This window comes from Amia ocellicauda, chromosome 5, assembly GCF_036373705.1.
Source record: "Amia ocellicauda isolate fAmiCal2 chromosome 5, fAmiCal2.hap1, whole genome shotgun sequence".
Lineage (NCBI taxonomy): Eukaryota > Metazoa > Chordata > Actinopteri > Amiiformes > Amiidae > Amia > Amia ocellicauda.
Window position 1 is genome coordinate 5,911,864 of NC_089854.1, and position 15,176 is coordinate 5,927,039.

The window sequence follows — 15,176 nt, forward strand, 5'->3', positions numbered from 1 at the left end:
ACATTTAATGTTTCCAATGTGTACAGAAGTAAAGTTAAAGAGAGCTTCAAACCAGATGTTGGGGAAGAAAAATGCTTTGCCAGCTAGGTGCTTTTATTTCTCCTGCCAGTAAGTAAAACACTTTAAAAAGTGTTTTTGCAAACAGGTCTCTCAACATAAGGCCTTTTCTAATGCAGCCACATCATATGGCTTCCATTAGCGTCCACGGGGGCTTTCCAAACGACTGCACCGTGCACGTCTGGGGAAATAAGTGCAGTTTCATAACCTAGAGCATCATTTATCCTTGACCACACGGAAAGCGATGGCTTGGTAGCATAGAAGTGTGTTTTCGAGGTGCTCTCTTTTCTCCCCGTCATCCCCACTCTAAACCACGGCGATAGCAGATAAAAAAAAGTGAAAGGAGAAGAAAATCAAGTTTCATCGCTCTCCAATTTCCCGTTCTTAAATTGTCACCATTAATTTGGCACACTGCTACAAGATTACACGTCTAGAAAGTGGCCTGCGAACTCTTGAAGCGATCGCCCCGCAGGCAGGGCCATCCTCACCACCCATCGCTGTCTAACAGGAATTCAAATGTGCGGTGAGCCGCGCCGATGATCGTGCCATTTACATAGAGAATTCCCACACCCTCCTCCCGCTTTCACATGATTGGGATTTGCATAGAAGCTCCAGCAGCGAGTCCTTCCATGCCCAACTCCGCGGCCTGCCCCTGCGCTGGCTCTCGGGGCACCGGAGGATGGCTTGAAGTCAGCCAACAGGAGAAACGATAAAGTGCTTAACTGTGATCACGATAACTTCATTATGTGGGGCCTGAGCGGTCTAATCCAGTTATTGCCTTTTAGAGTAGGGGATGAGGCCTGCAGGTCTGCATCCAGGCTGCCTGTCGTTTGCCAACAGCAGCAAGGTAGTGAGAGCCCACCGTGTGGCAAGGATGCCGACGGGCAACATGCAGCGTCTTCCACACCCTTGCGGCCTGCGAGCATACCCTCTCTGCTCTGGATTGGGGGTGTGGAGGTCCGGTCTTCCTTCACTCCCACTGGAAAATGAAGAAAATTTGAAGGTGAAAAAAGAAATTAAAGAAATGCCCAGAGAAGGATGGACAGATTATATTGTGCATTTCCCGAAATGCAGGAGAGACTATTTTTATGTTGCTCATACTTGAGCCATTTATAATAATGAGTTGGCAGGAAAATGTCCTTTTAATGTTTTCTCTGATTCCTCAATGGTTGAGAAATCCCACATAAAGTACCACAATGAGCAGTGTCGGTTCTGTACCACTTTACACAGATTGCAGGGATGGAGAGCCCGTCAGTGTTAACTGTAACAGATTCTTGGTGTCAGCCCTGCTAATTTGATATCTATGTGTATCATACACTACAGCACACACAGCCTTTTTTTCTACTTGATTAACAATGTGGCTCTGTAATAAAATAAATCTTAATGTGGCGACAGGGCTGAATTTCATAGTTCAGTAGCCCCTGTGTTTAAGAGCGTCCGACAGAACACAGTTACAGTAATTGAAGAGACTGTCATGCATGAGAGATTGTGGTCATTTCTTGCAGAAACCCTGCCTTTGTTTGAGCTCCAGCAAGGATTTGTTTCCGCCTGCGATCTACTGCATTAGTTTAAACATCGAGTGGCTGAAAGGTATTGACAAAGACTGAAATATGGGCTTTTACGTTTTAATGTCTCTCTAATGTCAACAGTATCATTAGCCTTGACACGATGATACTGCCATTCGTTTCTAGACTTATTTAAAGTTTGCTCTGCAAAGGATGTAAAAAATCCCATGTCTGAAAAGGATGATTGTTATATTGTGTATATGTATCTTTTTAATCTTGATTCCTTTGATTCTTTATGATTTGAATGGAATACAATATTAAATGTGCTAAAATAAGTCCTGCTCTGCTGCTTTTTGTGTCAGTTTAACTCAAAAGCAGGTGTGTTAAAATTGAAATGTCACACGGCTTACAAGGAGACGTATGCTAGAATAGACAGCATGAATTTACTTCCTAAATGAAGATGCACAATGGGCGAGGCACCTTTACTACTGAGAACTTGACATCTGTTCTTTCGGTTTTAAAGAAAATGGAAGGACTCTCCTCTTTCTCTCTCTCTCTCCGGGGGCCACATACTCTAGTGTCGTCTTTTCGTGGTGCCGGGTTATATAACAGCTGTGAACAGAGCGTGGAGGCCCCAGCGCAGGCCTGCAGCCTGCAGCAGCACTGAAAGAGGAAGTTGAGGGTTTCTGCAGTCTTTACCTGAAATGGTAAAAAAAACTAAATCTGTCCGGCCTCTTTTAGAAACAGGAAGTGCAGGATCTGTCGTTCGAGCTGCGCCGTTACTGCGTCTGCCAAGCTGAAGGTCTGAGGCGCTTTGACTGTGGGGTCACTGGTGTTTAATAAAATAACGTGCTTTTAGACGGGCGGTGAACTCCATCATGCACTCTCGCCGTTACTATCCCGTTAAGATCAGTTTACTCGAAGGCGTGTACGGTTCTTTTACAACTTTAATTTGAAATCTTAGAACTGAATAAGAATGAATTGCAGCAGAGGAGAGTAGAACGTTTTTTTCCGGTTCTTTTAGATTTCACAGAACATTCCATTGTAACTATTCATGACACCTTTGTTTAAAAAAAAAAAAAAAAAAAAAAAAAAAAAAGCTTAATAAATACAAAATTTGAAGGATACCCTTAAATGTTTGCTGCCACACTATCTCTGAATTCAGGTTTTGCTTAAGGAAATTGCTCCCCTGATTAAAAGTAATGTTTGCAATGTTTTCATTAAGAGAATTTTCATGTTTTTCATTTTAAATGTTACTTCCTTATGAACTGTTGTAAGAGTTGTCTATATAATGCCTGGATGTCTTGTCACAAATGCCAGTAGTATGAGCCCTCTATTGTGTCATCCGTAGATGCAAGTTAGCACAATTAATTCAATATCACTTTGTGTCTGTTTAAACGTTTAATTTGCAATATGGTAATAACTTGCAACAGCTCAGACCTGTACAGCAGCTAACCTGTTAGTCTCCCATGAAAATACTGCCCCCCCACCTCGTACTGCCCCCCAACCTCGCTCCCAGTGACAGTTACATGCTTACGTGCGCAGTATGGCATACTAAGAAAAGCCTGGGCTAGAGTTCCAGTTATCTGAGGAATGGCATAGCTGGGCAACCTGCAGAGAAGGCCTCCCCTGGATACACTGGTGGCCAGTATTGACCCCCGTTAGCCCTGCAGCTCCTTAAATTATAAATGCTGAGGCTTTAAGGGCTTTTCTTAGGCTTATATGCAACGTCGGAGTGAATGCAGAGCGGCTCCCATGAGGAGGAATACACTAGGTATGCAGTAATGTTTTAGATCCACTCTGTGCCCCTCCATTATAGTCAGTCATCATTTGTTTGTCCTGGATTCGAGGTCGTGACTCAAGGAAGTTTGCTTAAAAGCAGAGATTAATGATTAAAAAGCTGTGTTGGGTAAAAGTATTGCAGTGGGCAGAATGAAGATAAACCGGTTAAAGCCAGAGCGCACATTTCCCTTCAGTTTAGATTGGCCCTAAGCAATTTTTTTTGTTGTTGTCTTGTTTCCCGCAGGTCCGTATAGCAGCCAATTTTGTCACCCACGCTCCTCCAGGAGAGTTTAACGAAGTCTTCAACGGTGAGAGAACCCTTTTGGTTTTGTGAAATAGCCTGGGTTTGCAGAAGAAATGAGGTTTATCGGTTTGAGTGGTTCTGTCTGTTGGTTTTACACTTCCCTCTACGCAATCACTAACAGAAATAATAAACTATAGTATTTCGTGGTCTGAATGTTTACGTTTTATGTTACTTCCACGAAAGATGACACAACTGTTGATTCAGCACAGTACATATATATTGTGTACGAGGATATTTTTATACCTGTATAACATGTATTTATTCAAATCTCTTGGATCAAGTACTGTGCTACTTCTCTGGCTAGACTCTCAAAATCTTAGGACCTTGATATACTTAAATACAAACGTATAGCCAAGAGGCTGCCATTAAACGCATAAGAAACTTGGCTGAATGTAAAGTAATATGCTGTAGTATGTTTTCAGCTGCTGACGGACTCCCGGGGGTTATACGGGACGTGATGGACTGCTTCAGTTGTGTGTTCTTGCTTTTCCTCAACAAGAGATTAAACCGGCGCTGCTTTTCTTTACAGATGTACGGTTACTGCTCAACAATGACAATCTTCTCAGGGAGGGGGCAGCACAGTGAGTATCCACAGTTTATCCGTAAAGAGAGGTTAGGGCTTTCCCTGCTATGAGGAATGAGATGGCATCTGCAGACCAGAGAGATTTGTCGAGTCTGTGCGTCTTCAAGGAAGCCATGTTTTTCACCCCTTGGTACACAACACGCTACACTTTGAATAAATAGCTTCACTCCTCATATGAAATAAGGTAAAATAGCTCTTGCAAAATTTGAATGTGGTGATGTTTTTAACTACCCTATATTACATTTTGTGTAAGTATAGACTGATTGGATATTGTTTATGGATGTGTAGGTTTGACTTTCGTTTCTCATTCATTTATAATATTTTTTCTGCACTGAAGAATTGTTTGCCTATGCCAGCTAACTCATCTGTTAGGTTTGGCCCTCTGTTAAACAAAGGTCCGTTGTCACCCTGCTACGCGTTTCCCTTCGCCTTGTTCTTGTTTTATCTGGAATCCCGGCTTATTTTCATTGGAGTCCCGCTCACTAAGTAGCGATAACTCTAGTCTCTATCAGCAATGCTATGATGTCACGTATAGCCTGGGAATTCAAACGCCGCCGGAGCGTTGATAATACTCACGCCATGTCACGAGTAAACCCTCTCCGCTCTTTGTTCAACCCCAGCAAGAACTGGAAGAGTGATAACCATTTCAGTGTGTCACTGAGATTCACATGAACACAAAGGACAACAACCTGTTTGGTTCTCTCTTGATCTGGTTGTGTATGCGATAGTCATTGATGAAAACGTACTTCAGAGTAGGCCTGATTGTGAAGGTGTGAGCAGCCCAGTGTAGTTTCTGTTGGAGTAAACCTGGGACTCATGAAATATGAAACCACCTTTTGGAAAAGTCAGATCTGTGTTGATTTGTTTGCACATAATGATTGTTTATTTCCATGCAGTGCGTTTGCCCAGTACAACATGGATCAGTTCACCCTTGCCAAACTCGAAGGGTGCGACGACCAGGTAAGGATGAAGAACTTGTTTTATTTGCTTTGCACGGGGCTCTGCTCTGTTCGTTAGCTTCAACTTGGTCCCATTAAAGCGTGTGAGATATCGGTATCTAGTCACAGTGGCACAGGCCTTAGCATTTACTGCAGACTGATTTTGGACCCTGTGTAATTGCTGTGCAGAAAATTAAGCTGTTTGACTAGTTATCCTGAAGCTGAAATCCACTCCCTCGCCCCGATCCCCTCTGCAGGTGCTGATCACGGAGCATGGAGACCTGGGCCACGGCCGCTTCTTTGACCCGCGGAACAAGCTGTCCTTCAAGTTTGACCACTTGAGGAAAGAAGCCAGCGACCCGCAGCCCTGCGAGGGCGAGGCAGCGCTGCGGCCCTGGAGGGATGCCTGTGACAGTGCCCTGCGGGCGTACGTGAAGGAGCACTATCCCAGCGGCGTCTGCACGGTGTGTTGTCGGCACCCTCCCCCCACATTGCTTTTGTTGATGTTCTCGGATTTGACCAACTAGAAACCTCTGGGGAAGTGAATGCAGACCGTGGCAGGGTCGTGGAGTTCAGCTGCCTTTTTGTTTTGTTTTTAGTGTTTGAAATGAAACCAGGATCCCGCTGGATGTTGAAAATGTCGTTTTGTGTGACGGATCTGAAGTAACTCGGGGAGGAAGAGTATTGCACTGTTGTCTTTTCTGGGGCCATTGTGTTTGTGCCGGCAGCAGCTTCCAAACCCCTTGGTGTATATAAGTGGTTAATCTGAGTTGCACTTTTCAATATCTATGCCTCTGTCTCTGCAGGTCTACGGGAAAACGATCGATGGGCAGCAAACCATTATTGCCTGTATCGAGGGCCACCAATTTCAACCCAAAAATTTCTGGTAAGACCCCAGTTCTATTGCTTTTGCATGGTTCTTAATTCTGAACCTTTTTTTTTTGGGGGGGGGGGTTCAGCTGTAGATCTATAGACGTGTGCGTTGGGATATTCATACATGGAAAATATAATAGTCTATTAAGACTCCGCTATGGAGAGATTAATTATTCATTTTCAGATTACGGCCTTGAAATGACGGCGTCAGGTTTCAACTCTAAGTTTAGCTGTAACTTTTTGTAAATGATCTTGATTCTACAGACACCGATTTAATAGTGACCTTCCATTATTTGAGCTGCGGTGTAGGGTTTACTGTAGAGCCTAATTGGTTAATTGTACTTGAATCCTGTTCCAAAACAAAAGTTTATTAGTGTGTTGTTTAGAACTGGTTCAAGCGTTGTGTGTACGAAGTCTTAAAAGAGGTGTGTATTTGTTGTCCCCCTGGTGTTTGTGACATTGTTTTTGTCAGACTCTTTAAAGTGGTCTGTGGTTAAAGGGCTCAGATTCACGTTGGCTTGGGGTATTGAAAGTACTGGGAGAGTTGCTCAAGCCAGATACGTTGACATGATGTTATCTCTGCCTCTCGAAATGTCTGTTGCTGGCTGGACTGCACCGCTCAGAGAGAAACCCGAGTCATTGGCTCACATCAGAGCGCGCAGGCTGTACAGCCTCGAGTCTATAATCCTAACTCTGATCCTTTCCCTCTCCGCAGGAATGGCCGCTGCAGATCCGAGTGGAAGTTCAGTGTTGGACAGTCCAGCGCCCAAGTGGTCGGAGTGCTCAAGATTCAGGTGCGTTTCATTCCTGCCGTGTTCTTGCACGGGGGGATAAATTATGCATCGTGGGTGGGTGTTATTGTATTGGAAAACTCAGAATGTAATTAGTTTTTATGTGTTTTATTGCTGAGTACTTCTGCAACCCCAATTCTACTTTCACCTCCTCCTCCTGTCGAGTGTCTATGTGTTTTGGTTCATGTGTTCTTCAAATTCACTTTTTAACTTGATTACAAGAGGGTCGACCGCTTCTCCATATTCTGTGCATTGAAGGCGGGAGCAATGCTTGAATAAATTATTTTCCAGCACGTCGGTGTCTCCTCAGAGTGGAGTAGTGCTTAAGACAATGCTCACAAACGTTGATTCCTTAGAGCGGGCTCCTTAAAACGACTCAAAGCTAAACTAATGCGGTGTTGTAGATCTCGGAACCACTTTCTCTGTCTCGTGCTGAGTGTCTGTGTAATCATTGGCTCCACTCTGTGCCCGTGCAGGTGCATTACTATGAGGATGGCAACGTCCAGCTGGTCAGCCATAAGGACGTGCAGGAGACGCTGACGGTGTCTGTAAGTACGGCCGCCCCGAGCAGGCGCAGCGTCTGAGCGCCGGCTGCGTTTGCCCCACAGGAGCTGTGCCGTCACTTTGCTGCGGTTTGCTGACTCACTTCCTCCCGCGCTGAACGCGTGACCTTAAAAGGAAGCCTCTGCCTGATCAGAGAGAGGCTCGGGGCCGCCGCTTCCGTGCGAGAGGACCAGTCTCCATTCTGAATGGTTTAAGTGTAACGATCTGTGGAAACCCAGTTGGCTGATTTATTCGCTCTGAGGACGGAGGCTGAAGTCGTTCAATGCCAGTGAAGGTTCCAGCCTCTTCCCTAAGTCACGTTAGCAATGTGCTCTGACCTTTTAATGGAGCTGTTTCTTCTGCTGAGATTGTTGTGTGTCTGTGTGTGTTCATTATCTGGTATGATTCTCAGTAGATGGAACGGTTGTATACAGTAAAAGTGTAGAGGTGTTTTAACAGCCCCTTGCAGCAGCACCTGAAGTCTTCTCATTGTAAATAATGTAGCGTCTGTTCTGTGTAGCTTCCCCACCCCCATCAGTTTTTGTTTTTCTTTCAGAGTGAATCCCTGACTGCCAAGGAGTTTGTTAAAATAATTGAAAATGCAGAAAACGAGTACCAGGTACGTTATGCTTTGACCTTTTCCAGCTTTTTTTTCCTACTTGGACATCTTCTTTCATTAAATTGACATTTCCTTTGTTTTATCTGTGCAATAGTAAGTGTAAGGACTTATGTAGTGCAAGTTACATGAATCCTGCAGTTGGTGAAGTTAGTTTGAAACGGTGGTGTCCTCACACGGCATGCAAACGTTGCCTGGGTGTCTGGCAGTCAGTGAAAATGAATTTCCTGTTGTCGGCTGTGAAAGAGTTGTTGCTGAAAAGCTGTGAAGATGCATTGAGCATATTTTGCATACATGTGTGGTGCTAGTGTGGGACAGCAGCAGTGCTTTACAAGATCATTGATGGTTGTACAAAAAAAGCATGTGAATGAATAAACCTCTGAACAACCAGCACTTGATATAGTTAATGCAACGAACATGTAGAACTGTTGGTGACCCTCTGGGTTCTGACTGACACTGACCCAGCCTTTATATCGGGTTATTAAAACGCACCGTGCTCCCTCTAAAACCGCACACGTTTATTTCCACTTCACAAGAGCAAAGCAGTGGCAGCTGAAGACCTGGTTTTCGTAGCTTTCCCCACTTAACCTCGTGTGCCGGAGAACAAACCGGGGCTGCCATCATACAGCCAGCCCGGTAAACCCCGCAGCACTCTCTTAACCTGCGCCGTGTTGGCATCGCCCCATCCGAAAGAGCTGCCCCCATTCACCCCTATCCCCTCTTGTCCTCCTCAGACGGCCATCAGCGAGAACTACCAGACCATGTCCGACACCACGTTCAAAGCCTTACGCCGGCAACTGCCTGTCACCCGCACCAAGATCGACTGGAACAAGATCCTGAGCTACAAGATCGGCAAGGAGATGCAGAACGCTTAGAGCAACACGCATGAGCCCGCTTATGTTACAACTGTGTGCAAAGACAAACAAAAACGACAACAACAACAACATAACGTAACAGTAAAAAACTAAAAAAAAAAAAAAAAAAAAAAAAAAGACGAACCAGGTAAAATGTAAGGTGTGGTCTCACAGAATGTGTGGTCTGTTTGTTTTGTTTCAAAATGCACACATACTTATACACATGAGTGTGTGTGCATTTGTGTGTGTGTGTGTGTGTGTGTGTGTGTGTCAGACACCAAGGTTCGAATCTGGTTGGGGAAGGGGAATTTGATTAAGGTGCTCAGGCTGTTGGAAGGTAGTTAATTGGGAAAGCACTGACTTGTTAGTGAAATAAACGTTTTTTGCATCTGAATCAGTTCTATCTAACGGTTTAAATCAATCGGCAGCATTTGTCCCGTCCCTTTGGGGTCGTCTTCCCTGTCCCGCACCCCCATGCCTTTAGGAACCGCGAATAAAGTTACTTTAATGCATGTGCCCTGTGCATGCGCCGGCTCGGACAGCAGGCGGTTGTAGTCGTTGGTCACACGAGATCTCCCGCTTTCTCAGCTAGGCTCGAGCAGTGGTCCGACACACACACGCACACCTCCCCACAGAACTGAATCGGCGACCCTGTATTAAGAGCTTTTACCCAAGCCGTTTTGGCATCATTTTCTATGTGCCGCATCCCCTCCAAACACACATAAAAAGAAACCTCTTTTCACTGGACTGTTTTGTTTTGTAAAATCTCTTTCCCATGGTAAAGATTCCCAAATTAAGTGTTACCTTCTCTACGTAGTAAACAAGAAAACGAATATTTGATTATGCAATTGGTTTTGGTTCATCGAATTGTCTTTGTTTCGCGTCTTAAAGCAGCGTTGCCTACAGGAAACCGCACCGCGCTTCGTTTGTCCTCACTCCCAGTCCGCACGCGCCACCTCCGTGGGTCCGACGACAGCCGGTTGAATTCAGTGGTGCATCGTCTATGCATCCACGCGATACCGAATGCGCCCCCCCATCCCCCCGTGCTGCCAGCGGTCGCTGAAGCCCCAAAACACGGCCCGGTTTCCGTCTCCGGACGAAAAGGCCTGGGCCCTCTTCCGGTGTCGGGCGCGAGAGTGCAGAAATCCAGTGATTTTGGTACAAAGTCACGTCTCGATTTAGATGTCATTATATATTTTTTTTGTCTCTAGCTTTTATTGCTAAATATTTTTACAACTGTAAGAACAAACCTGTATAACTGAAAAGGAATAAACGATTTGCACCAAAGTGTGGGCTATTACTCCTCCAGAGCTTTTATTTTGCAATTTGAGCTCCTTTTTTCTGTTATCGTTTGGGTAGGTCTAGATCCTGCTCTGAATATACAGCCACAGAAGTGGATCGGAATAACTCTGTAAGGATGGCGCTCTCGTTTGACATGTTTTAGGGGGAATAACTTGAATCTAAAAACTGAGTGATGTGTGTAATGTTGCTTCTGAGCGTGTGTGGCGTGTGGAGGATGTGGGCATGAGACATGCAAGTGTACTCAAAGGGAACTCTCGTCTTAAACTGTCAACCCCTCATGCTGTCCCTCTAGAGGGGGATCCTAGATTTGTATGCATATAGGACTTGTGGCCACCGCTGCTGAAATCATGTATTTTCTGTGGGATTGCGGAAATAAATCGCTTTTACTTTTTCCATAGTGCTATTGTCCCTGTCATAGCTAGCGTGATTGCATCAGTGAGACCATACCTTCTTATTAACTCTGTGCTTTGGGGATTTGGGGATGTGGGGATGTGGGGGCGTGGGGGGGCAGACTTGGATTCGTACGTGTATCAAAAATCATTAAAGGGGGTTCATTCAAACTGTTGAAAAGGAATCTATAATTGAAATCCGCCGCACTTCCGGAGCAATACGGTGCGCCTGGCAGAAGCGTCTCGACCTTTCAGTGCATCTCTTTTGGAATGGAATCACCTGTATTATACTTCATTATTGTCATCCATTTATACCTCGTGGGTCCTGTGTGTAAAACAGTGTCGCCTGGACAATACACTGCGAGTTGTTCTACCATTGCCTCTCGATCTCCTGCCTGTCTTTTCTGTGTCTGTCAGTAAATCTGGTTCCTGTTCGGGTGTGTGATAATTTCTTGAAAGATTGGGTTTGTTTAACTTCCTGCCGAACTTGGGCACGGAATAAAAATACAGATAAAGACGTGTGAAAGGGGGGGGTCAGGGAGGGATGTTGGTGTGTGTCTGTGGTCACTTTTTTTTCTTGTGGGAAAGAAATGACATGAGATGGTTGTGAATTTCAGCTCTAGCATCCCCGGTCGGGTTTCATTTCACTTGGATATCAGTTCAAACCGCACAAGCAGTCGGGTGTTGTAATAAATTTGCACATTGCTGTGAATGTCACACTGGGGTTACACCTAAAGTTCAGTTATCGGTTACATAAGCGCTGCAGCCTCTAACACCAGCAGCTGGAGATGAAACGCAGGAGGACCATGAAGATACAACGGTTATCTGTGCAGACTAATGAGTGGCAGTGTTCACATGATGATCCCACACTTATTCTGAAAAGGGCATAAGTCAGACTCGCTAGGTTTGTTTTTTCTTTTGGTTTAGTTATTACATTTCTTTACTACTGTAAAATTATTATAGTAAATATGATTTGATTCCCTTCTGTGTATCTTGAACCTTTTTTAATAGTGGTATTCACGGAAAGTTTTTATATATGTGAACATTTGTGTTCTCTCTTTTAGTTATAGTTTTAACATTGTTTACAAAAGGTTTAGCACGTCATTTTGACTTATTAAAGAGGTCCTAGACCAATACAACTGAGCTGAAGAAATCCTACTCCTTTAGCCCTTAGGCTACATCAGCATGTCACAAAATAAACGCACTGAAGGACATCCGTCAGTCGTGACCGCGGGGCTCAGATGGTTCACCTGCAACATAGGGAGGTCTCACACTCGAAAAGAGGTTTGACTGTTCTCCAAGAAAGAAAACATGGATCAGGGATGTGATTTTGATCCAAAAGGTTTTTATTTAATCTGATTCTACTTAAAGGGATTCAGGTTTTTTGGGGGAGGGTATTGAGTTCAGCTAAGGTGGAGAACGTCTTCTGTAATCCACACACGAGAGCTCTGTTCCTCCTTTTCATCCTGTGCCATCTCCGAATGCGGTGCAGCTCAGGGTCGCTTGCTCTCTTGGTACGGACCCAACACTGGCAGCTGGGGCGGGACGGGGTCTCAGTCTTGGGAACTTCGTGCTGGGGGAAGAAAAGCAACACATGAGTGTTTAATGAGGTATGGGTGAAAGCTAGTTTCCATTGTTTTATTTACATTCATATATTGAGATACTAATATGTTTGGAGAAGGGATAACTCCTTCACATCTGTATGGCGGTCATATCTTACCACTCTCTGGGTGAGGTGCTTCTTCGTCCAGCGCAGCATCTGAATCACAATGTAGAGGAAGTGGGCTCCATCCACAAGAATAACACACCAGACCATGGGCACCTTTGGGAGAACCGTCCACCACCTGTGAAGGGCTTTAAACACCTCTTTAACAGCCTCATTAAGGGGGTAGATCTCTCCATCACCAACTGTGGCCTGTTCGTCCCGCGGGGTTTCATTCTGAAGCCACCTTTGCTCCTCTTGTGGTGGCGGCAGCTTCAGGGCAACCTCATTGGCCACTGGGATCACCAGTAGGGCAGTTGGTCGCTCTGGGTAAAGCGTGTACCCACCAAACAGCAGAAGGCCATAGACCGTCAATAAGGTCTTCAATCTCGACAGCATCTTGGCAGTCAGTTGGCTTGTCAAACACAGAATAGTGACTAGGCAGGCCGGGCTGCCAGTGATATAGTTCTGGAACTCTGATGTCACAGTTCTCAGTTCTATGGAATGTAGGGCATTGTGATGTCATCTGCCTGCATCAACAAAATGTGAAAACATGATGTCCTCTTTCATTTAATTTATAATATGAAGTCTATAATACATCTCAGTTTGGATTACAAATTAGCATTACGTATCAACAATGTTTGTTTTTTTCTGTTCCACAATCCTGCCCCCTAATGGGAAAAAGGGGGAACATTTTCTTAACAACAGAGATTATTACATTTCAAAGTGTACATAACAGAATATATATATATATATATATATATATATATAGTTTATTTTTTGAAGTGAGTCATGCATGATTTAATTTGGAAATCTGCATTTAGATTTTAATCACTGTCACCGTCAGAGGACAAACAACTGGAGATTCAATGTAATTCCAATGGAAATGTGTAATTTCTACAATGTATCTGGAAATTGCTATTACATTTTAGAATTAAATCTTGTAAACCTGTGCTTTTAAATCCACAAAGGATTATACATTAACATTATTATTTATAGTTAGCATACAATTATTTATTATTCATATGTACAAAAAAAAATAACACAGTCCATAACACAAACAAACATTACAAAAAGTTGTTTTCCAAGGGATAGTACAGATCTTGGGAATTGGAAATTGTAACACAGGGCTTGAGATGTTTCTTCACCGTTTAAGAAAAATAAATTTCAGAAACATTTTCCAGGTTATTAGTGTATCAGATCCATTGTAAACATTGAGACTGCTTCCACACGTCAGGTGATTTTCTATGGGTGGAGGCCGTCGGTGATATAAAGTCCTAAAGCTAATATAAGAAATTAGATGTTTAAGAAATGACAATGAAGTCTGCTAAATAAGGATTACATTGCACTGTCTTAGTCTTCACCTTTTGAAGAAGAAATCGCAACAGGATGTGAGCTGGAAAATCCTGGAGCTTGTCATATTTGAATCATCTAAATGATACATTTGTATTCTCTTAGAATACTGTTGCATTTATTACTTGTTTGGTTGATACAGCGATGTCCTTTCTCGCCCACACGGTGGCAGTACTTGACCGCATTGGAGATGTGAGCCTGTGAGCACTGAGCAGCAGTCCTTCACTGCAGGACATTTACCGCAGAAAGACGATTTTTTAAATAAGAAAAAGCAAGTCCGTTTCTGGTTCAGTCTACACTTCTCTCCTAAGACCAACTGAAAATATAGTGGTGCTTTTAAATAAATACATTTGCCTTATCACCTACAATAATATAAATATATTAATATAAACTACTGAAAACAAGGGAACTATATGTCAACATCAGAATAAAAATAAGTTTGCATTTCTATTGCTTTTAAATTACGAAGAATGTTCTGTATGCAGGGAAAAGAAAACCTTGACGTCCATACAAATCATATCACAAGTCAGTGGTGCGCAGTGTCTTTGTAGTTTTGACACAAGGATACAGATATCAAGGGGTATCGATACAGTCGACCCAAACAGCTGCAATTAATTTTAATGAGGCTATTAAAACAACTTCTAAACCATCAAAGGAACAGGAGCCATAGAGATAATGGAATTGTGTGCAAGGCAAGATTAAAAAAAATAAAATGAAAATCAGGGAAACGAAACTTACACCATCAGAGACCCACACAGTTGTCTATTAATAATTGGCACTAATTGCTGATCTGGGGATAGAAACGTCACAATCTTGGTTTCTGAGTGAGCCGCCACAGACCCCCCGGTTTCATCCACAAAGGGCTTATCTTATCCAACCTTGATCCACAAGTTCTGTTTATTAAAGCATGTAACATAAAAACTAAAACTTCTGTTTGTTTCTTTCAATTCCAGTTTAGAATTTCAAAACAAACATTTCTAGTAATGTAGCGAAAACCCAAACTGTGACCTAACTTCTAGGCCCCTTTATAGAAATGACAGGCCTCAGTTTTGACAAAATAGACTAGATATGTAAATAATACATATTTAACAAAGTGAACATTATGTGAGAGCCCTAAGAGTGTCCATGCGTTACATCAGTAAGAATACAATGCTAAACTCACGGCCTAATGCACTGAATGCTGACCGTGTTGTAATCAGTGTTTATGGAGCTCAATTCTGGAGGAATGGGTCTTATCTTAGCCAGGCAGTGTCTGGGAAAGAGAAACTAGAGCCACAAAACCAGTACAGAGGTCAGTCCTGCCCTCCTCTACAAACACACCAGCTGGCAAAGAATCCACAGAAACCACCTGTAGTCCTGGAGGTCTGCAGGAATGCCGCCCCACTGCCCTGCCGCGCTGCACAAGCAGGAGATGCACTTTCAGTTTCCATTCTCAGCAATCAAAAGATGTCCTCCTACAGACCAGAGCGGTGCAGACCAGTGGCAATCCCCCTAAACGAGCCTCTTTACAAACTGTCATTTTAAGTAATTGAGCAAATGTTACTTTTTGGTGTTATTCTATATTATGAGGATACTGATTATTAT

The 15,176-nt window shown here is 43.6% G+C and overlaps 1 protein-coding gene and 1 long non-coding RNA gene across 3 annotated transcripts in view; one reads left to right on the plus strand and one right to left on the minus strand.

Annotated features, from left to right (window-relative positions):
- LOC136749285 (F-actin-capping protein subunit alpha-1) overlaps positions 1-10,915 on the plus strand; it is an 18,539-nt gene extending 7,624 nt beyond the window's left edge. For both annotated transcript variants that reach the window (XM_066703422.1, XM_066703421.1), the window contains exons 2-10: positions 3,589-3,652; positions 4,178-4,229; positions 5,128-5,191; positions 5,427-5,633; positions 5,976-6,055; positions 6,758-6,836; positions 7,310-7,381; positions 7,933-7,995; positions 8,727-10,915. In XM_066703422.1, coding sequence (XP_066559519.1) covers positions 3,589-3,652; positions 4,178-4,229; positions 5,128-5,191; positions 5,427-5,633; positions 5,976-6,055; positions 6,758-6,836; positions 7,310-7,381; positions 7,933-7,995; positions 8,727-8,867 — 822 coding nt within the window. In that variant the 3' untranslated portion in view covers positions 8,868-10,915. The remainder of the gene's footprint in view (positions 1-3,588; positions 3,653-4,177; positions 4,230-5,127; positions 5,192-5,426; positions 5,634-5,975; positions 6,056-6,757; positions 6,837-7,309; positions 7,382-7,932; positions 7,996-8,726) is intronic.
- A 950-nt stretch (positions 10,916-11,865) lies between these two features.
- Positions 11,866-12,532, minus strand: LOC136749286 (uncharacterized). Its single transcript, XR_010816728.1, has 2 exons — positions 12,258-12,532; positions 11,866-12,110 (listed from the first exon to the last, which is right to left on the minus strand). It is a non-coding gene; the product is annotated as an uncharacterized LOC136749286 (long non-coding RNA).
- Between the last annotated feature and the right edge of the window lie 2,644 nt (positions 12,533-15,176).